Raw genomic sequence first — 24,296 nt, 5'->3', positions numbered from 1 at the left:
ACAGAGCAGATGATTCATGCCAAAAACAATAATGGAATTAGGGATGCACATTACCATATTGGTTATTGGCCAAAGTGAGACATATATAAGTACCCAAACCTGTCAACAATGCATATTTAACTTCACATTTCCATTGTTTTAACATTTAGACTGCCTTTGCCAACATCCAATGCTCACTCAATCTTTAAACGTTAATAATAATTTAATAATACTGTAACACTCATAAATAAACGTAATCTTTCTCAAAATAAATATCCATTTTTATATCCGTTTGTAAATTTGTAAATTTTGTGCTGCCTAAACTCACTTGAAGCATTTAATGATTAATTTTTTTTGTGTTGTACGTTTCATTTTAAGAGGAGATCATTCTTAAATTAATTAGGATCATTTTAATAGCTACGATTTCTTGGTTTTAAATTGCTATGCATTGGCCGGAATTTTCCTATTAATGCATCTCTTGGAATATTATTTATGTGTTAGTTTATATTATTTATCTATGTATTTATTAATTAATTTAAGACATATGGAATAACATTAAATTTGAATATCTTCAATTTATATAAAGTATGACGCATACTTACATGGAATACTATTCATTTATTTATTTATTTATTTGTTTTTATTTTAAGACATATAGATAATAAAAAAAAATTATCTCTTTCTTTTATTACATATAATGACTTTCTTATCTATATTGGCCAAAATTTTCAAGTCGGTGCATTCTTACATATAATATTATTCTTTATCTCTACTGAGGAGGACTATCTAACCTGTGTTGTGGTCATCACTGAACGAGTGCTGCTCTCAGTGGGGGCGGCTCTGCTCGGGGTAGTGTGTGGTCTCCGGGGGCGCACCGGGGCAGTGCTCGGAGTGGTCGGGGCAGGACGTGGTCTGGTTGGCTTAGCAGTGGTGGACTCAGCGGTGGTGGGGATGACCTCAGTGGTTGTGATGTCATCTGCTGTTGTCCCCAGTGTGCTGGATAGCTCAAACATGATGGGCTCTGTAGTAAGGTATATATCGTCCTCTTCTTCTGTGGTGACGATGTCCTCCAGGTCACTAGTGGCCACTGTAGTCTCACCCAAAAGGGTGGATGTGTCCACGAACACTACAGGAACATCAGTCAGCCGGGGGGCAACCGTAGCTTTCGATCTCTCTTGTTCCTGTTCTCCATCCTGCTCTTTATTCAAACTTATTCCGACCTCAGATTCCCGTTCTCTTTCCTGTTCCTTCGACCGTGTCATTTTCTCTTCCTCAAACTCCTGCCTCTCCGTCTCCGATGTGCTTTCTCCGTCAACATCTTGTCCCAAGCCACTTTCACGTTCTACCTCAGGTGGAGGTGGGCTACTTGGCTCTACGGCGGGGGAGGCAGAGGGGGCGGGGCCAGTGGAGTGTGTGGTAGAAAGTGGGAGGGTCTCTTCTGTAATGACAGTCACACCTGCTGCAGTAGGTCTAACATCCATATCTGGAACTGGAGGCGTAGAGAAACACGGTGAGACAGGGTGAAGGAGATCAATACTCAAAGCCATTCCAGACTGTGTTAATGTGTCATATGATACCTAACAAAAGCGTCTGCAAGGCTTCAAAGCAACCTTTAGATTGGTCAGCCCAGGAATGTGAACATCCCCATGGCAACACATGAATAAAATATCAATAACCTTGGTAAGAAAAAACACATGCACACACACTAGACCCAAAGAACAAAGCAAGCACAAACTCGGCTTGTAAAGCGCACACACAGACAGTCAATTGTTCTTTAACGGCAGACATTCTTATGTCCCAAGGGTTGGTCTTTATTAAAGCTAACTGATTTCAGCTTCTTTTTATTAAGTTAAGGCCACATTAATATTTTATTCCATTTAAAATGTCGTGTCCACTTCAGAATTGTATTAAACACAATACAACACTTGAGACTTTGATGGAAATGACATTGTGGTGGAAATTCAACTAAATGAATTTTAACAATCACAGAAGTCTCTCGTGAGATATTTATGTCCCCTGTTCAATAATGTTACCAGCCAAATTAAATAATGTGTGAAAAGCTTGTTTGAAGAGAATTTCATTTCTAAACGACCACAGGGCCAAAAGAGCTCTAAAGAAATACCCAAGCACTAGTATATATTGGCCACCCACACCCAGATTCCTGCTGATTAAATGATCTTATTTACAGTAATCTGATTACTGAGGATCAGATGATCGCTCACACACACACGTTCAAATATATGAAGAAGTGCTCTTTATTTACAAGAAAAGAAGGGTGTATTCTACTGTCAGTCTGTGGGCTTCAGTTAGCAGAGGATAAAATAAATGTACGAAGTAAATGTACGAAGTTGTGGGAGGAATGTGAGACAGAGGGGCTAATAGACAGAGAAAGAGAGAGAGAGAGCAAAGTGAGAAGCAAGAGATGAAGAGGGGGATAATGCGTTGAGTTGTGAGAATTATACCAGCTGGTGAAGGGATTGCAAGCCCTGGCTGGCCGTCTAAACAAGGCAGCTGTGACCTCTTAATGAGTGATTCACACATACACAAACACATCACATATCAAACTCACAGCCAGAGCCGGATCCAGAGTAGTAGTCCTCATCGTCTAAAAGTCCATCTCCAGAACTCTCATCATCACTTGGTCGAGGTTTGCGACGCTGTGCCTTAAAACAAAGAGAAAAATCATTCAGAAACATTTGTGCAAATCTAACACAAGTGGAGTGATTTAACAGTACATTATTTTCAAAAACAATAGCAGAAGCACTGTCAGTGTGTTCATGTGTAAGTGTGAAGGGGTCTAGCGTGGGGAGCCGTTTTATCCAGAGGCCTGTTGCTAGGGGCAACACTTGCCTTTAACCCAATTTCTTAAATAGGGATGAAAATTCAGCAGAAAAAGAGCTCTCGACTGCTCTCAGACATGTGTGTCACATAAATGAGAAAACTTTGGTCCTCAAATCCATAAAAACTCTAGTTTTGCAGTTCACATCAAACATTAAACTCTTACAGGCTGTTTCTGGCAACAAATGTCCTTTAAAAATATTGCATGCATGTACTCAGCAGCCAACGTGCTCAAAGTGACACTTTCAAAAACAAGGTTACGTAACGCCTAACCATTGGTGTAAAAGCACTTTCACCCATCTTTTGTATCATTCTTTAGTCTTGTGATGGCTTTCCTTCCCCCCACTCTCACGATTGGCTGGTCTCCATTCCAGCAACACACCATAAATACTCAGACCTATAAACAGACCCCATGCCCTCCCAGCAATCCCTTATAAACACACACACACTGGCCCCAAAATGTTGTCAGTCATCAGCATGCACTTAAGCTTGAGAACATCATACATATAGAGACACTGTTGTAACCGTGCCCAGTTCTGTATCTGATCTAATTACATGTTACGCACATAATGTCTATTTATGTGCATTCATGTTTTGTGCTGTAAGCATGTGTCATTCACTAATGCACCCAAACAGGGCAGATATGTACATATATATTTAATACATTTTGCATATTTGCTTTGAAATAGATTAAGAAAATTTGATAAAGTTTTACATACTGTTTTTCAGAGCTCTTTACCATATATAATAATTTTTATTTATATGCACATATAACAATACACAACAAATCATTTAAATATATACAAACACATAAACATATTATTTAATATTTAATATGTATTTATAACAGCAATCACTTTTTTTTAATGTAGAGTCTCTTACGCTCATATTAATTTGATCCAAAATACAGTAAAAATGTAAAACTGTAAAAAGAATTACAATGTTTCTTTTCTTTTGTACCATTGGTTGATTTTAAAATATGTCAATGTATTAGCAAATGCCAAATATTTTCGTGACCATTTTGAGGCAAACAAACAGTTTGAAATGCATCAAGTTTGTACCAGAAACTGTCTTGATGCTCTCGTATTCAAATATAGTCATGAGGACCTTTAGGGCATTTAAAAACCTATTTATAAAAGGACATTTAAATAACCACAATATTCATTATGCAAAATATTATACTGCCAGCAAAATATATGAGACTATTGTGACTTTCTAGTGCCAAACACATACTAGCAATCTGAAGCAATTCCAGTTATTATTCTAGCATTTTATCAAATAAACCAGTTCTAAATAGTTCTATGGATTTGTGCTGATCGTTTTTTAAGCACAAAGTGCATGTGAACACCAGGGAATCAGATCCCACTGTGCCTCAATCTGAACTGCTATTAACCACAGGCCATTCACCAAATGCAATCACGTCTAATGCGATTTCCTCTCCAACCTGTACAACACTCAAATACATGCTCCAGATCTCCCTTCCAAATCACATATGTCTCTGCAAAATCTGGTGCTCGACGCAAAGCTACGCCAGTATGCATATTTGGATTGATTGTGTGTTTGTGGATGTCTGTGTTTCCTCCCCTGTAATGGAGGGGTTGGTTTGTGGTGTAATTTGGTCTACGATATGATTAAGGGGTAGAATTGGCTCGCACAGCAACGGTTCTTTCACAAACAGTTTGTGTGTGTGTGTGTGTGTGTGTGTGTGTGTGTGTGTAGAGAGGGGGTGTAGGTAAAACCTTTTCAGAGTCAAATGTAAATATAACTTCCATCTGTTTGGCTCCACATAATGACAAAAATATACAAATAAAATAAGCACAGTAGGGTTACACGATTATGAAATGTCCGTTTTCTTTGATATTGCAACCATGATTTTATATATATATATATATATATATATATATATTAATTGATTCCATTATAATATATATATATATATATATATATATATATATATATATATATATATATATATATATATATATATATATATATATATATATATATATATATATATATATATATATTTCTTTGATTAATTACAATGGAATTATAATGGAATCGATTAATTAAAACTTTTCCTGTAACCAGTAATCATGGCAGCCGTGAACACAATTTTGATTCTTTATTTGTATAATTGTGCAGCTATGATGCATTAAAATGTATAAATATATTGTGCTCGCTTTCTCTGCCAAATTTGATGTTCTGTACAAGCTTCTTTCCAGAGGAGCAGCTGTGAGGATGATGAGAGATAGAGAGAGTGTGTGTGTGTGTGTGTGAGAGAGAGAGAGAGAGAAAGAGAGAGAGACAGATCACAGTGTAAGTAAAGTTAAGAGGTGAGTTGGTCACTAGGTGATGACCTCATTAGGAGAATCAAACACACAAATATCTGAATGCACATCTATATATGCCATAACAATAAAATATATATATATTATAATTACACATTACATCACCTCCGCATATAAAACATCTGACCCTCAAGTTTAAACTTTGTCTCTTGAAAAGCATGTTCTATACGTGTATGAAGTGGACAGCTGTTTCTGTGGGACAATCCTTAATCCAACCAGCAAGTGATCCCATAATCCCATGGGATTAGGACCATGTCAGATGCCCATATGGGAAAGACGCTGTGTGGGTCAGTAGAAGAGCTCCTCCATTACATTCAAGTATTCAGCATTTCTGATGAGGTGACAAACCTAACCCTGGTTTAATCAACAAACCAAATTATTAGACATTTTACAAAGATAAACTACTAAATTTAAAATCAACAGTAACCCTCTTTACTTCAATAATGTGACATATTTGAAAGTAGAAAAATATTCAATTGGAAACTATTGTAGGGCAGAGCTAGATTACATAAATGTATATGAATATGAATTATGAATAGTATATGAATTACAGTTTTTTTAAGTTAATAAATATGGTTGAAAATACTGTTCTATGCTGTACTATAAATACAAATTATTGATGCTCCATGTAAGAGTTTTTTTTACTCAAACATAAAACAGTGGCTTCTGTGTTAGAAGAGAAATCTGAACTTCGTATTAAACAATTCGCAATATTGGATGAGCAGGTTTTCCAAGTGTGATGTGGGGAAAACTTTCTACTGAGAAGGCACCATGGAAACACTTTCATGGTATATCATCCGAGTCATGACCGCTCTTCCCACACGACAGCCAGCCTACAACACCCGGAATCACTGCTGTCTGGGATAACCGGGTAAAAGATGGTTAACTCATGAAAGCTTGTGCCTAACATGACTGATGTCACATGAACTCCGATCAAGTGATTCGAGTATGCAGTGTTTGTGAAGTAAAGGATGGCATTGTGTGTGTATTTGTATGTCCATGTGAGTCTGGGTCTCCTTGCAAGCAGATGGGGCTAACTGTGGATCATAATTTGAGTGTTTCTAAGAAACTTTTCATAGGAGCTAAAGAAATGCAGCCAGGGCTAGGGAATGGCTTGCCTTTGTGAGTATGTGGGTGTGCATGTAAGGGCGAGTGTGTGTGGCCAGTCTTTGTGATTATGAACGGTCCTCCCCCCTTCCCAGAACCCCCCACTGTTCTCAGTGTGTCTGTGTTTGAACTTCTGTATGTGCCCGGAGATCCTCATTTCCCATATCTTTGGGGACAATCTCAATTTTGCTGCACAAATAAAATGGAGGAGGAGGTACATGGAGCTGAGGGAATAAGAGCGATGGCAGGATCTCTAGAATAGCAGTAGCTGAAACTATTATGGAGAGTTGTTGCTCAGTAACAGCATACCTGACTTGAGTACAGAAGTGGATACGAATCACTGTGGAAATTTGGTCCAGTGTCAAGTATTTAATACCATCTACAGCCACTACAGAATCCCACTTACCAATGAGCATTGGAAAACAACAAATCATATCGGTTTTGTTTTATTTTTTTTCACATAAATGTTAAACTTGATGTCCAGCTAGGATCAGTTAATGGCTCAACATGTTTTAAAGGGGAGTAAAATGAATGGATGGATAAACGTTCAAACACATACACAAACAAGTCAGCAATAGAAATGGTCACGTGGACATCTATACTAACAGAAAAAAAGGGACAAAGCTGTCACAGGGCTGGTACCCTAAACGGTACAAAAGCTAAAAGTTACATATTAAAAGGTACATGTTTGCACTTTATTTTACAGTACGTGTACTTACATGTACTTGCAATGTATTTATCTAAGAAACTTCTGGTAATACAAGGTAACTACATGGGGTAGGGTTAGGTTTAGGGGTAGGTTCAGGGTTTGTACCTAGTTTTACACCTAGTTTTAGGTTATTGTAACTACTATAATAAGTACATAGTATGTACATGAGGAACAGGACTGTAAAATAAAGTGCTACCAGGTACATTGTATAAATATTTACATGGTACATATTAGTGCATAAAAGGGTACATACTGTTTTAGTACCTTTAGAAAAGGTACTGCTCAAGTGACGGTTTTGTATCCTTTTTTACCTTAGAGTGTATACACTGGAGATACACACAGCATTGTGTTCCCTGTGTGTACAGGTGTGTACTCTATCTACCAATTTACAGATGAAGTGAAGGAGAGATATTTACTATTCAAACGTTTGGTGTCTTTAACTTATTTTATTTATAAACATTATTGAACAAGGGACATAAATATCTCACTATAGATTTCTGTGATTTTGTTGAAATTAATTTCAACCACAATGTCATTTCCATCACGTCTCAAGTGATGTATTGTGTTTAATACAATTCTGAGTTGGACATGACATTTTAAATGGACTAAAATGGAATAAACAGCTGATTTTATAATGGATAAGACTTTAATGAAGACTTTTAAATAATATTTAATAGTCTTTTTGCATAGTTTTTGCAATTGAAAAATGTGAAGATCAAAAATAGAGTTAAAAATTAAATGAGAAAACGGCAACATTTAAAAAAAGAAATCCCTTTAAAAGAACAACTTATGTTAAAATTACTTGTAATAATAATTTGTGTAAAAAATTGATTATATAAATAAAAAATGCGATTATATAAATGCCTTCTATTAAACAAGTGACAGTCAAGACATTTATAATGTTACAAAATATTTCAAATAAACACTGCCTTTTTTACTTTCTTTTACTATTTATCAAAATAAATGAAGCTTAAGAAAAAATATTACCAAACCCCAAATTTTGAATGATATGTATATATTTGTATATCTGTGTGTATACATGTGTATAAATGCTCTTGTTTTTGTGACATATCAGGACATAATTCTGTATAATGACATTGGTATGACTCCGGTATTACAAGGAGAGGGTGATTTATGACGACATAACCCATGTCCTCATTTTTCAATACACTTATAAATCATACAGAATTAGTTTTTTTGAGAAAGTAAAAATGCAGTTTGTACAGTATAAAAACCATTACGCCTATAGGATGAACCCACTTTTCACAAAAACTAATGTGTGTGTGTGTGTGTGTTTGTGTGTGTGTGTTTGTGTATACATCCGTAATATGGTATATATAAATATATATTTATAGGAGAAAAAAGAAAGAAGTCTTTCAAATCCAGTTGTTACACCACCAAAGATTATGTTACATGGCATTTAGTGACATACAGTACAGTAATTGCAGGGACTATCCTACACAAGTAACTTGAGGTTACAAGTCTTACTTAAGGTCACAGTAATGACAGGGCATCTGTCTGACGCTCCATTTCAGAATCCCTGAGCTTTGGGTTGCCAGCCCACATCATTAACCTCTACTCAGCCATCATGTGATGTGTGCGTCTGTGCATGTGCATAATAAATGAAAGTCACATTTGCTTCAGAATGAGACTCATCTGACCAGAATTCATCTCAGAGTTATCATCAGCCATTAAAAACATCAGGTTAAAGCAGGAATGCAGTTTCCCGTTACACACTCCTTCCTTTTCCACACTAAAAGATAAAAGTGGAGTGTGTGGAATGTGTGGTGTTAAAGGAGTGCAAATAAACAGCGAATGCCATCTCGAAAAAGCAGTGGACTGGTTTTTCTCAACGTTATCTCATCCTCCACATACGGGCCTCCAGACTAAATGGCCTCTGAAACATAACATTCAAATACCATTTATTGCGACAAAACTGTTGTGAATGTGTCGGTAATTAAAACTAAAGAGAAAAAACACCAAGGATGATAACTATAATGATAACGACAAAGGATTTTAAAACAATTGCAGAGCTCACACCACAACCATAATGATTATAGCACAGAGGAACGATATCAATGAAATCACTTTCAGAACGATTTTGGATTTTTAAAAGGGAATCTGCTAATTAGAATCGTTCGCTCATGATTTTTGAACATCACATGTCACTCCTCACCATATGAACCTGATTCACCCAAACCAATGTTTTCTGGTCTGATTCGATTTTAAGCAAACATTTTAGCCACAGACTGGAGCTCTGCTGGAGTGACGTCTCTCGCTCTCTCTTTCTGACTAGGTTGTCTCAACTGTCCCATTCTGTGTACCATCCCACAAAGCTCTTTAATTCTCTCTCCTTCTCAGTCTGTTTGTCAGTTTGCTCTACTTCCATCAGGTGATTCTGTTGTAATCTTTCATCCACACCTTTGCAGATTGGCAGCAGTGTAATCTGCTTTCCAGCACATCTGCCCAAACGGACTCGTATCTCACTTAACTCATATCGATCAATATCACTTTCCATGCACAACATGATAAGTGAGGAGATTAGCAGGAAGGAATGGAGAGAGAAATAGATTGACTGAGGCAGCTGATTCCATTCTTCTCCATCTCTCTCGCTTTCACACTCCACCTGTTTTTGCAAATTCATGAAATTACAGGCAGGCAGCTATTTGACACGTTTGCAGCGTGTCTTCATTGACAATTTAGCATGCATCTATTTGTTCCCACTGGAAGGTTTATCTGGGGTTATACTGAAAATCACTGCACAGGAAACACTGTGTGCACTCGCAGCTTGACAGTCACATTGCTCCAAACACAGCTGCTCTTATTACTGATGTCAAAATATAATCATACCTTAGGTGACTGCAATCACTCACAAATAGCGATGATATTCTGAGAGACTCTGACATACATTTTATTCATATAAATTAGATGCAGACACAGCATGAGCATTTATGTGACAAAATGCCGTATAGACTAGAGAGTAAATTTGCCAGTATGTGGCTTTTTTGAGATTATCCACACTACCAAATTTGTAAAAAAAAAAGAATTTAATAAGGCGGGCTTGTTAGACTTGGCTTGGATAAAAGAAGTGTAGTACAACAAACTGTACATTATGTTTGTTATTGTAACTCTTTAATGGTTTAGTACACTATACTTTTAATTGCCTCTGTATTTTATTTTCATTCTCTATTTGTTTTATTTTATATATTTATTTATTTTATATTAACTCATTTTTTTATTTTGAGGGGAGTTGATGGATAATTTGTTGATAGTACATACTGTTAATGTTTTTTATGCTTTGCACTAAAAAAGGTAAATATAAATTTTTTTTTTATAGTTAATAGTTTATTCATAAAGGATGCATTCAATTGATCTAAAGTGATAGTAAATACATTTATAGTGTTATACAATATTTCCGTATTAAATTAACACAGTTCTTTAGAACTTTCTATTAATAAAAAAATCCTTATGAAAAAAAACAGCACAACTGGGGCCCGTTCTTCGTACGTTGCTTATTACATCCAAGATGGAATGTCATATTCAAGATGCTATCTTCGCGCTAACCAGGATCTGGCTAATTCGGTTCTTCACATGCATCTGGGGTTAATGATTAGTATGGGTGGATTGAGTTTTCTGAGATAATTTTTGTATGTTCATGGTTTGGTTTAAAAGGGCCTATGTATCGATATTCTAAACCTCGATCTGCAATGCAGTGATTGGCTGGCGGAAAGACGGCAACATAATGACATCATATAATTAAAAAAGACACCTGACGAAAAACTTGACAAATTTCTGGACTTTTATAATGAAACAGCCAAGCAAACAATGAATGTAATGTGCACTGTTTTTAATTTAATTTTTTTAATTATTCCCAATTATTTAGATTTATAATATTTGTACAGTCATTACATTTTTATTTAAATGTAGTAATTAACTATTAATTTAATTTTATATTTGGACAGATTTGTTATGTGACAGCATTAATGAAAGTTTCTTAAGGGTCGAAATCATGTTATCTCTATCTCATGCGCTCCATCAAGCCACTCCCATAATAGTCATGACTCAAATTAATGCACGACTCTAGTTCAAACACCATTTATTCGGATCATTTTCAAAAAATTACTGTTATTGTGTCATGAAATGTAATTTTAAAAGTATTTCAGGCGAGAATGTAGTTGTTTAAAACTCAAATCTGTGGTTTATTTATAAAGACAGCGTCTATTTAAAAATGTGTTTCGCCGATCTCGGAGACGTGAGCTCCACACGATCAGCAGAAGCTCAGTGATCATCTAACCGACGAGAAGCAGCCTCACCTCGGACAGACCTTCTAATATGTGCCGCTGGCTCTGATGTCTCTTTAGTGGTTAAACATAAAATATAATTTGTTTTGGGTAAATTTAACAGGTAATCTTTGGTCTGTATTCCAATTAAATGTTATATCTAAATGTAAATGAAAATAAAAAGGCAAATTTATATAATATTTTGTTTCATTGTAATGGCTGCATATACACATATCCCTGAACTTAGTACATTTCTGCAGCTGTTATAATGTTTAAATGAAAACCAAAGGAGGCAATGGTATTTGATATCCTATTTCGTTTTATTGTAAATATACAGGGAGGAAAATTGCAGTAGCCAAAACGAGCTGACTGAAGTTATGAAGTACGCTGCTATTAGCAGATTTACCAGATTTGCGTCGTTGCGGACATCACACTCCCGAATCGAATGCACAAAGTCTGAACTACCGAGGATGCACGTCCAAAATCAGCGTACTTTGTATTGAGAAACGCGCGCAGACCTATGTCACCAGTCTATTTGCCTAATCTTCCCGGTACTTTACACTGCGGTGGAAACGCAGCAAGCAACAGGTCTGGGGGGTAAAAAGTTCCTGGTGAAAAAGGTTCCTTTTACAAATGTTCCAGGTAACTTTACGTGGAAACGCGGCATAAGACTCGAATACAATTATAAAGTAATTATTTCATGACGAATAAATATTTCAGTGAGTAAAACTGGCTGTGTCTGTAGTAGGCTATTATGGACTACACAACATTATTAAATTATCTTTCAATTAATTTATAAAATGATTAAAAATAATAATAATGATTGTCCCTGTATCAGTAGGATATTCTTGTAGCGGTGGCAGTGGACATATTTTGAGTATCAGTTCTGGTTTAAAAGATGTGATCTAATCCTTTTAACATGAAATAAGCCTGCTCCTGAGCAGGTTTAAGCTTACGGACCTGTTGCTGTGACAGCAACTCTGGGATGAGCTTCGAAGAACCAGATGATCCAAGATCATGCCAAATCATCGACAATCAAATCCAACTAACTGAGCAACGTATGAAGAACAGGCCCGTTTTCAACTTTGATAATAATAAGGGTTTCTTGAACAAAAAAATCTGAATATTAGAATGATTTCTGAAGGATCATATGACTCAGAAGCCTGGAATAAGGTCTGATAGAAATTCAGCTTTGTCATATAAATTACAGTTTTAAATAAAATTAACAATAAAACAGCTATTTTAGAATTTTTACTGTTTGAAACTTTGAAACCTTATAAGAGACCTTATGCAAAAACAAACACAAATCTTACAGACTCAAAAACTGAGTCATCAAAAAAAAGTGGATTTGCATTAAATATCAGATCTGTGCACAAGGTTTCATGTATATGCCTACATCTGCCACTGTGCCATCTTTGGACTTTTATATAACAGTGGTTCCTGTTTCTGTTCCTGTTTCCCATAACACTATTCCTGGCTGGATCAGTTCAGTGTTTTTAATAAGCCCTCTACAATTGAATATGAACACAAGTTAACCCTAAAAAACAAATGTGGCATTGGAATTTTTTTGTGTAATATTGCCATTTAACACTTCTCCATTTTATTTGTGCTCTATAAAAGAACTTTACTGACTCCTTTATTCCACTGACAGTAAAGCTGTGACATCCAGAGGACCTTTATTTAGCTTCAGTGTTTGTGGCAATGACAGTGTAGCGCTGATCTTGGCCTAAGCCCTTGACTTGGTGGTGGAGGAGTGAGCGTGAGCCTTGACATCACGTTTGAGTCTGAATCCATCAACTCCATTATATCTGTAGTGAACCTGACATCCAGCACATTGTTGTTGATGCAAGCCGTGGCCTTCTACTGTCAGAAACTCAGACCTTTGAGACGAGATCAGCCATTAAAGAGGTATTTCACTCAAAAATGGAAATTCTGTCCTTATGGATTTATTTTGTCCAAACAAATAGTAAAGTGCATGTACACAATACTATCAGTGACATGCATTTAGAAAATAGCCAGAAATTTTAAGTCTTTAAAACTTAGAGACTTGCAAAATTAAAGGTAATATACCTTAATTAATGATGAAAATTATATACTTTGTGTTCAATGGGGAAAATGACATATGTCACTCTTCCATTATACATGCATAATGGAGATTTGTATACAATATTAATTTAATTTATAAAAAAGAAGAAATAACACTTTGTTTAAAATGTTTCTTTTTATATCTCCACCATTCATTTGTCTGATATCACAGTTCTTGTGCAGAACTGAAAGATCTGTTATTTACAGGGTCTCTCTCTTAGTCATTCTCCACACTTGACAGAAGTCTGCATTTCATCAGCTGTGTATGTGTCTGTGCCAGATCCCTCTTATCAAATACTCAGAGTCTGGCTGAGCAGTGCAGAATCTCTTCAGCCAACATTCTGACATTTCATCACATTTTTTAAAACAACTTCACAGTCATTCACAGTCACTGGTACATATTATTACGCTTGTTTTTGTCAAAACCTGATACAAAGTATTCTCTCTCCCATCACAAAACAACCTACAATGGTTGTTCAATAAAGTGTGCAATAATGCTATGCATTAAAATCATCGTTTACTGCAAGAATTTGCCATCTTGTGTCATTCAAATATCCCAAAAAGTGTCCTGTGTAAAACTATTAGGTGATTTTAACATTATAAAATAAAACACTAAATGGGCAAAACTGTAATAAATACTAAATGCGCTTGAATAAAATATTTGTAGTATGCGTCACTGCAATAAAAGTCTAGATAATGTCCTTAGTGTTTCAATCAAGATGAATCACTTCTGACATTTTAGTACAAATCTTTATAACCCAGCTGCTGGAATACATCTTTTGGTAAAGATCTGATCAGAGTAGCAAGCCTGACATTAGATTTGACGAGCCTCTCAACTGCACTTACTGTAGGAAGATGTGTTGGTTCTTGAGCTGAAAAGACGGTGTGTTCATTTGCACATCAATGTGCACAAAGCTTTCAGCTCCATCACTCAAACGACTCTTTGAGCTACAAAAATGGACAACTGTTGAGTGATTAAACTTCAGTAGAGGTTATACAGAAGGTGAGGATGACCTTTTGTGCACATCTTTGCGCATGCAGGCTGAGAAACAAAGAAAATGCAAAATACATTAAATGGTGCACGGTGTTAAATCCTCAAAGATGTGTGCAGACAGTTTACTTTAAGCTTGTGCTTTTACACACATTTTTGTCTTTTGGCTGCAGGCTCATTTTTTCTTTGGCTCTTATCTGGGAGTTTTTAATTGGTATTAATAAATCTCTCAAATAAAAAGTGTGTGGAATAATAAATATTTGAAAACTATTATCTCAATGTTTGGTGTCAGATCGGCTATGCAAAGTCTTGCAGAGTCTTATTATATAACATAAATCCAAAGGAACTAAAACCCCCTAAAGAATCATTCATTCAGACTTAATTTGATAATTTGGATAAATACTTCAAAGTGGAATTTTTGAACTATTTAAATGAGCTGAATTGCAAGAGTCACAAATACAGATTTATATGTGCATCTCTGCAGTCCACCATGGGGACTGACTACTAAATAATGTAAATTTAGTGTAAGTTTGCGTCCAGTAAGATTTTTGAATGTCATTTATGCTCACCAAAAATCTATTTTATCAAAAGTACAGCTAAACAATAATATTAAAGTAACTGTTTTCTGTTTGAATATATTTAAATGTAATTTATTCCTGTGCTGGCAAAGCTGAATTTTCAGCAGCCATTACTCCAGGCTTCAGAAATCATTCTAATATGTTGATTTGGTTCTCAAGAAATATTTCAATTTTGAAAACAGATGTGCTTATACTTTTATGGAGACGGTGATACATTTTTCCAGATTCTTTCAAGTTTAAAAGAACAGCATTTAGTTGAAGTAGGAAATATTTGTAATAAATGTCTTTACCATCAAGTCTGATCAATTTATTCTATCCTTACTTAATAAAAACAGAATTGTTTTTCTTTTGTTTTGTTTTTTTACTAACCACACATGTGAACAGTATCATGTTTTGGTTTTAAACAAGAGTGGTAAAAGCATTCTGAACTGACTCTCTTAAATTTTCGGGACTCATTTGTCTTGTGTACACTTAGCATTTTTTTCATGGTACCTCACAGACACAAATATAAACTGCGCACTTTCCGAAAGTTTTAACTCCCATCACTGTCTTTCCAGCCAAGCCGCTCATCAGTTTCGTGGTCTGGGCACAACACAAATCCATGTGCTCTACACACAGTTATAATTTTTTTCAAAAAGCATTTGAAGCTTCTGTCAGTTAATTAAGGTTTAACGGATGAGGTCATGCCTTCACTGGACTCATTTATTAAATGACCTCATTTAACTGTGAAACACTTTCTGGAATGATGGTCTTTGACTGTGTGAACATATGCATACACATCACACACACACACACACACACACACACACACCATATTCTCTTTGCTCACAAATCTTGTATGCGGCTACATATATCATTGTCTGTTGAATAGTAAAAAAATTGAAAGTGATGTCTCTCATCTGTAAGCCGCTTTGGATTAAAAGCATCTGCTAAATGTAAACGTATACATGTAAACAAACGCTATATTTCTTCACAAAGCCATCTCATTAAATGCACGAATGCGTGCTCTCAAATGAATGAAAGCACTTACTTTAATGCAGTTTGTCATTTGTCTTTATAATAAACTCAAATCTTGTTGATTAATGGCCTTCACATCACATCTGACACACTCTACAAGCGTTATCTAAATATTCCTGGTTCCCAATTAACTCTGGGGCTGTTTTTAACCTTGTATAGACACCCGTCTGGCGTTTACCCTGCTACTGGAAAGTTAACGACACTCCAGAAGTGCCCAGAGCACACGGCCACGCCCCCATTCTCTCATTAACCCAATTATCCTCGTGGTTCCTCTATCTCCTCGGAAATGCGTCACTACCCCAACCCCTTCCCCATGCAAGAGGCCATGAGAACATCCGCAGAACAAACAAACAGACAGAGGAGGAGGAAAAGGAAGGACACATGTGCATAAACACGTTTTCTCCGGGCAAGGGCTGTCCTGTCTGGCTACAATAGCTGTATTCATTTTTATAGAGCGGCTTGGTGAGGCATCTTAAAACTCAGTGTGGTTTTGGAATGCCTCCTACCTTCCAATGCTCTCTAATTTAGGGTCTTATTATAGCATGGCGCACACACACTTATGCGAGCACACATACATTTGGGACAGAAAAGCACTCGTCATTTCTGAAGGGGAAAGACATTCAATCATGCTGCTGGTTCTTGTGAGATACGGATCGCAACTGCCATTTACACATCGAAAACCACACCCGGAAAAAAATACTACACCCCAGCCCATTAGAAACGCACCGATGCCCACACATCCGCCTGTGATATACAGTGTACATGTCCTTCTAGCCAGCCTCTCTTCCTGTGTGTCTCTCAGGTATGGAGGGATTTCCCCTCCCCCACCAGACTGCTGGAGCCCCATCTTAATTAGCGAGGGAGACAGAGAGAGAGAGAGAGAGAATGATGAAAATGAGCATGCAAGGAAAGAGAAAAGGGTGAATGACAGAATGAGAGGGGCAAAGGAAAGGGAGAGGCCAGAGATACGGCTGTGACGGAGATGTGCTCTGCCGTTGTCATGGTGACACTGTGGAGAACAGGTAGAGGAACACAGTCTCCTGGGAAAGAGCACCGAGCCCTGATAGTCTCCACCTTTCTGTTTCCACATCTCTCAGCAATTCATCCCTCTTTCTTTTCTCTTTTTGTGGCTATACGAGCTCTGGTCCTAAAATGGGTTTCTACAGTACAGCAGTATAGCTTGTCGTATTAAATTACAGCATGTTCTGCCTTTTACCTCACAGGTCAAGGTGTGAAAGCAATATTCCAGGTTCGATATAGGTGAACGGAAAGCAAGCATCGCCGACATAATGTTGATTGCCACAAGAAGTAATTTTGATTCATCCCTATTTTAATTTTTATAGCTGAAATCTTCATACACACTTGTTTATGGGGACTCTCCAAAGGTGTAATGTTTATATTGTAATACATTACTAACACACACACACATAAGTATATACATATGAGAAAGGATTTAAAAGCAGAAATGTTAAGTTTATAATTTTACTTACATTACTTCTGTAAAACTTGTGTATTACATGAGCTGTAAACTTAGAAAACGTTAGTTCATTTTAAGGTTTTAGGCATTGCATGGCAAGTAAAAATGGATATAATTTTACACAGAAAAGGTTAGAAAGCATCATTTTTTTCCACACTAAAATTGTTAACAGTCATGTTGTTTACACCCTGTGGCTTTATTGCTGAATCTTTTCTAAGTGTACAGATCAGCCCCATTCACATCCACGCTTTGAAAGCGCCTCACTGTAACCTCACGGATTTCTGCTTTTTTCTTGTAACCAACACAAACTCAAAATACATTTCTTCAGCTGAATCCACAAGTGTTTTTCTAACTGAATTAATGAATGAGACTCAATAATTTGACCCAGATTTCATCTACCCGCATCCGTCATGCATCCTTCAGGTTATCGGGCAGGAGGAGACTGACGGATCTGAGGAGGTCAAAGGGAGGTGAGTGCGATGTGGCTCATTTAGTTTATGTGAAGCAGGTGGGTTTATACAGTGAACCTCCTCGGCTAGCACCTTTAAATTAAATACTTTCACACCATAACACAGTGCCATTTGGTGGACCTGATAATGTTTTCTTTTTTTTCTCTAGTGGTGTCAGCTGGAAGCCTTAAGAAATGCACTTGTTATATCAACATGGAATTACCACAGTGTTTGTTGCGAGACTGTGGCAAGGACTGAGATTTGCTTGGAGAAATTTAGAGCGGCCAGATGGTAAACATTTGGACTGGCCTTAAATAGAAGTGTCTGAGAACATACATCGTCAAATTAGACACAAATTCAACATGTTCAAATTTACATGCAGAACTAGTGCTTGACTCTTTTTTGTGAAGGAAAACAGCCACATGTGAGGCAGTTCACATAGAATGTGTTTTTGCATTATACTGTGAAATGTGGGGAAATGGACTGAAGAAAAAACACAAGGTTTAGAGACGCGGTTATTAAAATGTGAACTACTTTGAACTTGAGTGGTGCATTTTGAAAACGCAGTTTCATGCGTGTCAAGACATGAGATGTTGACACCACAGTCAAACACGTCCGCATACTGCATGTATGTTTACATAGTAAGAGCACAGTTGAACTGAAAAAGTTCTGTGTAAATGACACATATCACATCTTTTTAGCAACTCAATTGAAACAAAGCACATTTACATGTGGAATTATAATCAAGCTACTTTTGGGTTTGGAATTTCCAAACATGTAAACAATGCAGAAGCCAATGGTAGCCTGATTAACATGTTTACATGCTTGATGCAACTAAGCTACAATCAAATTATTAGATTAACAGACCTAGTTAAACATTACAGTCAGACTAAAGTGTTTAAGTTACATTTTATCGCTTGCTTCAGACAAGTTATTGCTTTAGTACCAACTGAAATTTGGAAAAAATAAAATAAAATTCCTGAAGTTTATGTAAACGTATATTACCAAGATTAAAAGAGGTCTCTTTTCTCTCACATGTGTCTCTGTACAAATCTTGTATTACAACTCCTGAAAAGGCCTCAGTATGTCACACTGTGCACAGAAACTGAAAGTTTGCTTTTAAATGAAGTCAAACATTTCTCATTAAATTATTCCAAATTTTTGGTCGGGTGTGTCACTACTGAATGTTTTTGCTGAAATCCCTGCCTTTTATGTTGAAGGTCAGAGGCCCGCCTCTACAACCCCCTCTGATCATTTCAAACAGGTCGGAGGTTGACTTTCAGACTGTAGGGTCATTATCTCAGCAGGGTTGTTGGTCGCCAGGGCTGTTAACACCCAACTGTCGAGAGACGCAGCCATACACACTGGCATTCATATTATTCAGCAACTGGAAACCAACTAGTGAGATACTGGCTTTACTGTATGCCAATGAATGATTGTGTCATTTATGACTAATTGTAACACTCCTGAGAAATTCCAATGTTCCTTACATGACTTTCTTCTATGGATCACAAAAAGAGATATTTTGAAAAATGTCTGAGTATTTTTTTTGTCCTTACATTGAAAGTCATTGGGGTCTAATGTTGTTTTGGACTCTTTTGGTTTTTATTGTATTGACAAAAACAGTTTAAATATTCTTTAAAATATCTTCCTTTCTGCCACGCAGCAGAAAATCATACAGGTTTGGAATGACACAAGGCTGATTAAATGATGAGAGAAATTTCATTTTGGGTAAACTATGTTGCATTAACCGAACACCTTGGCTCCAATCCCATATTGGTTTATTCTACCAAGCAATGCTTATCTTCCTCACAGGCTACACAGACTTTGAGCGAGGCATGTCCCAATCAAAACTTTAGCAAAGTGAGAAAGTCAGCAGCAGAAACTTGCTGTGTCAAATTGCTTCACACATTCCTCTCCACTCATTTTCTCTCATTCCCTCCTCCTCATTTCCCTCCCCCTCTATGGTTGTCTTTGTCATTTACAGCACAAAACACTGATTCAGTGCTGAACCCAGGACTCCAACATGATCCTTTAAAACACACACAGCTCCCAGGAGTGGATGGGTCTCCATTAGCTCAATTCCCAGATCTAAATTAAACTCCATTTCTGGCACCAAATGCCAGAAAGTATATGACACCACTCACCTGATCCACATGAGACTTCCGTTTGGAGAGGCCACAACAACTCAACCAATCATGCATTATACTATAAGTGTGTTGATTCGTTTTGAGTGGGCAAGATGGGTATGAAATAAACACCCACTACCAACCAAATTGGGGAGTTTTTTCACAATAACATGTAAACTTGCTCATCAGCCAGCCAACTGTGACTTATAAGACATGTCAGTTTGACAATTGATGAGAAAAGCGGCTGCTTAGGTGCAAAGACACGTTTGAAGAACCACATTAGAATATATCTTGATTAACAGTCAAAACAAAAAATTTTAGTGTGACTCTGTATAAACTAGTTTTCCAAAGAATAAAAAAAAAAAAAAAAGTGAATGGGAAGTCAACTGACAAGTTTCAAGGTCACAAGGGCAAAGAATGTAATTTTTAGCCCACTTAAAAGGTCTCTGCATGTTTGATCACACATATGGTGGGTTATTTTTTATCCAGATTGGAAAAATAAAAATGTCCGGTAAAGATGAGCATTCATAAACTACTGTGGGCAAAAAGTTATTTTCGGCAACCATTCATTACCAATGGTCAACTACAAGAAAACATCTACTCCTCAATAGAGTGCAACAGAAGGGTTGCCTAAGATAAATCACATCGTCTCCTTATATATATATATATATATATATATATATATATATATATATATATATATATATAAATTCAGCCTCTTTAAATAAAGAAATGTATATTTCTCCTTTTAAAATTGGAATATTAAAGCCAATAAGTACACAGTCTCTGTATCTTGGACTCTTCTTGCATCAAAGTTTGTAATGTTGTATTTCATATTGTAGCTGGTTGGTTTAGATAATGGCAAATAACTCTTTAAAAAAATACTTCGGAATCAAGGCCACTGAAAAAAAACATAACCGTAGTAAAGACTGAGTTTTGTTCCAATTTCCTATGGATTTCATCAAAGCATTTCCTCGCACGCACTGCTCAAAGGTAAACACACGTCTTGAATCTGGGTTCCGCTCTCTCGCGCTGCGAAGACCAATGACGCCATCCCCCCGCAGCCCCTCCACACCCCACCTCGGGCGATCTCCGGCCAATATCATCCGCCGATCGGCGACACCGACACTTTCAAAGCTCAGCCAACACCTCCGACTATTACCCGCTACAAACCATTATTATGCAGTCTTGCTGTAATTACCGACTATGTCTGGAACCCAGCGTCCACTCTTGACCACAGAGAATGGTACGTGTGTGTAGGGACCACCGACAGGCAAACATGAGGGACAAAGGCGTGCAATTAAACCCTAATTAGATGCGACGCGTTAATTATAGTTTATTTTTCCCATGCGCGCGCGCACACGCACGACCCCAAGCTTCACACCAGCACAATCAGACAACCGGTGCGTCCCTGACCCACAACACAGACACCAGCCACCCCATCCAGACCAAAATGGCCAAACAAGACAAAGGTGCCTAGGAGAAATCCGCACGGTTGTGGCTGGCTCGTAGGTCTCAGTTCGAGTTTTCTCCAGCCCACTTGCAGCGCTCCCCAGTCCGCCAGAGACGCGCTGTCTGCGGTCAGCCGTCAGAATGTGGGTCGCGTCCAAGATTTACAACCGAACAGCACACGGCTACTGTCGCATAATTTATGACCTTACTATTCACACTCTTTCATTAACATTACTGCAAGTAAACACGAACATAATACCGAATGTGAATGTTGGACATGTTGTGAGCGCGTGTGACCGGCGGTAAGTCGCCCTCTCGTAACAATAGATCCCAATAGTGTCATTCTTACCAGTGCAGTCTGCGCCAGCAGCAGCGCGAGCGCCATCCAGCACAGGAGCTTCATGGTGCTCCGAGCGCAGTAAAACACGGGGCTCGCGATCTCGTTTCCGCGCTCCTCTTTAAGATACCAGGTAAGAGTAAACCTTTCGCTCAGTTCACGGTATCCAACTTCAGGGGCAGGCGCTTTTGTCAGCACATCCGTCTCGTATCAGCACGGTCAAATCCCCACAAAACCACGCGAAGACCGAGAAGGAAGAGCAGCGCACACGGCCTCTTGTGATTTCCTCCCCTCTGACTTGAGTGGTTGAGACTTGGTGGATATGGAAGCAGAGGGAAGACCAGAACTCCTCTCTCTCTTTCTCTTCTCTTCGCTATGGCGTGTGTGAGAGGAGGACGGGCATTGGGTGGATTTTCCTCGTGAGGATGAGGATGCCCCCTGCAGCCCAGTCAAGCATCGACGTTTTCCCTGCCTCTCCCTTCTGCTTCCCCTATCGCGATTTCCATCAAAGCTTCCCGAGACACTGAACATTTTGTCAGTAGTGGGCATTATTCTGATAATACCACTTACATAACTTCATGATACAGTTTTGAGTCCTAGTGAATATAACGTGACCTTTAATGCCCATTATAATGTGTTGGTGTTTCAATACGTACATAAAATTGTTAGAAGTCAATTATAATAAAAAAATATATAAGTCTAAGGCCTTATGGTGCATAAGAAACAAGTACAAGAATTAAAGTGGCAGTTTTTTGGCTGACCAATATTTGGCTGGGTTTATGAGTATGGGTGAGATGCCTTCAGACTAGCCTACTACATTATTCATGACATAATATCTGTATTTAGAAAATGTCTGATGCACTGAGCTCGGTTTATGGCCCGGTTTCGCAGACGGGGCTTAGCTTAAGCCATGACTAGGCCATAGTTCACAATTAGGATTTCAAAGAAATTTTTATAAACATGCATTAGAAAAAAAACATTACTGGTGTGCATCTTGAGACAAAACAAGGACACTGACATATTTCAAGATCAATCAGTGCAAGTTTCTTTCAGTTGGAACAGTTCAGACTTACATTTTAGACAGGGACTAGACTTAAAGGGTTACCCCACCCCAAAATTTAAATGTTGTCATTAATCACTGTAATATACCGTTACAAACCCGTAAAAGCTTCGTTCATCTTCGGAACACAATTTAAGATATTTTGGATGAAAACTGGGAGGCTTGAGACTGTCCCATTGAATGACAAGTAAGTAACTCTATCAAGGTCCAGGAAAGTATGATGTCGTCAGAGTAGCCATCAGTGGTTCAACCGTAACGTTATGAAGTGACGAAAATACTTTTTGTAAGTGAAGAAAAAAATAACTTTATTCAACAACTCCTTTGTCAAGTGTCCTCTGTGTGTCTCCACATCACTCAAACTGCCTATATGATGATCTGTGTCAGCCGCCCCACAAGGATGCACCGTTTTCTTTCAAATCAAAGCATAAATACACGTAGAAACAGCGCATCCTTGTGGCGCAGCTGAATACAGAAGAGTGTAGGCAGTTTGAGTGATGTGGAGACAGAGGTGACTCTACATCTCTCAATCATAATTATATTGCATTATATGTTTTGCCCTAATAATTAAAACTAGAGCTTTTAGTCAAAAACTAAGCATTTGAAACCATCCTTATAACACATTATTGGGGTAAATAGATTTACAATTTATATTTAAATTAATTTTATGCAAGTAGTCTGCAAACCGTTAAGATCTCATTGATGTACAATGTGTCAGAATTTCATATTACTGGCTGTGGAAATAACAGTAACTGAATCTAATTTGATCTTTTTGCTTATTTTGAGCCCTGAACATATCGAAGGTGCTTTTTCCTCAAGTCTGAACTCCATATTCTCACTGTCATGCTACATAAGCCATAAATGTCAAACGATGCAAATATGATACAAAACATAAAACTCAAATTTTCTGGACTGATTTCTTTCCTATGAATTCATATATCAGAATTTACAGGGTTATTATTCATTGTACCTTTATGATGGCACAAAGATCTATTCTTATCAAACTTGTTTGTGCTGAGCCCCTCCACAGCAAGAACCTTAAGTTCATTTATCTTATGACATCTGAAAAATGCAAGATTTAAAATTGCACAACTGGCAGACGCTTTTATCTAAAGAGATTTGTGGTACATTCAAGGTATGCATTTTGCGATTACATGTTCCCTGGAAAGATGTTACACAAGTTTTACATTTCAAAACCAACAGAATCCTTCGTCTAAGCATATCTGCTACTTTCAACAAGACCGTAGCTTCAGGCAGCATCATTTAGAAACTCCAACTTATCACTACAGGAAAATTAACAAATCGTCCCCTTGGAATTATAAGGTTCTATCTGCGTTCTGAGTAGTTTTGAGATATTGAGCTTTAAAGTTTTTGTGTTCCATAGACTTCTGTAGATAGAACCTTTTTGTTTTTTCAATAAAAAAAATCCCAAAATGTACACAACTTAAAATAAAACATCA

At 37.3% G+C, this 24,296-nt stretch overlaps 1 protein-coding gene across 1 annotated transcript in view; it reads right to left on the bottom strand.

The window, feature by feature from the left end:
* LOC127935534 (syndecan-3) overlaps window positions 1-22,227 on the bottom strand; it is a 29,172-nt gene extending 6,945 nt beyond the window's left edge. The window contains exons 1-3 of the mRNA XM_052533483.1: window positions 21,792-22,227; window positions 2,549-2,642; window positions 771-1,468 (exon numbers count right to left, since the gene is read on the bottom strand). Of these exons, the coding sequence (XP_052389443.1) occupies window positions 771-1,468; window positions 2,549-2,642; window positions 21,792-21,845 (846 nt within the window). The 5' untranslated portion in view covers window positions 21,846-22,227. The remainder of the gene's footprint in view (window positions 1-770; window positions 1,469-2,548; window positions 2,643-21,791) is intronic.
* Window positions 22,228-24,296: the final 2,069 nt, after the last annotated feature.

The sequence above is a fragment of the Carassius gibelio genome, chromosome A19 (genome assembly GCF_023724105.1).
Source record: "Carassius gibelio isolate Cgi1373 ecotype wild population from Czech Republic chromosome A19, carGib1.2-hapl.c, whole genome shotgun sequence".
NCBI lineage: Eukaryota > Metazoa > Chordata > Actinopteri > Cypriniformes > Cyprinidae > Carassius > Carassius gibelio.
This window is presented reverse-complemented; position numbering and strand designations above follow the sequence as displayed.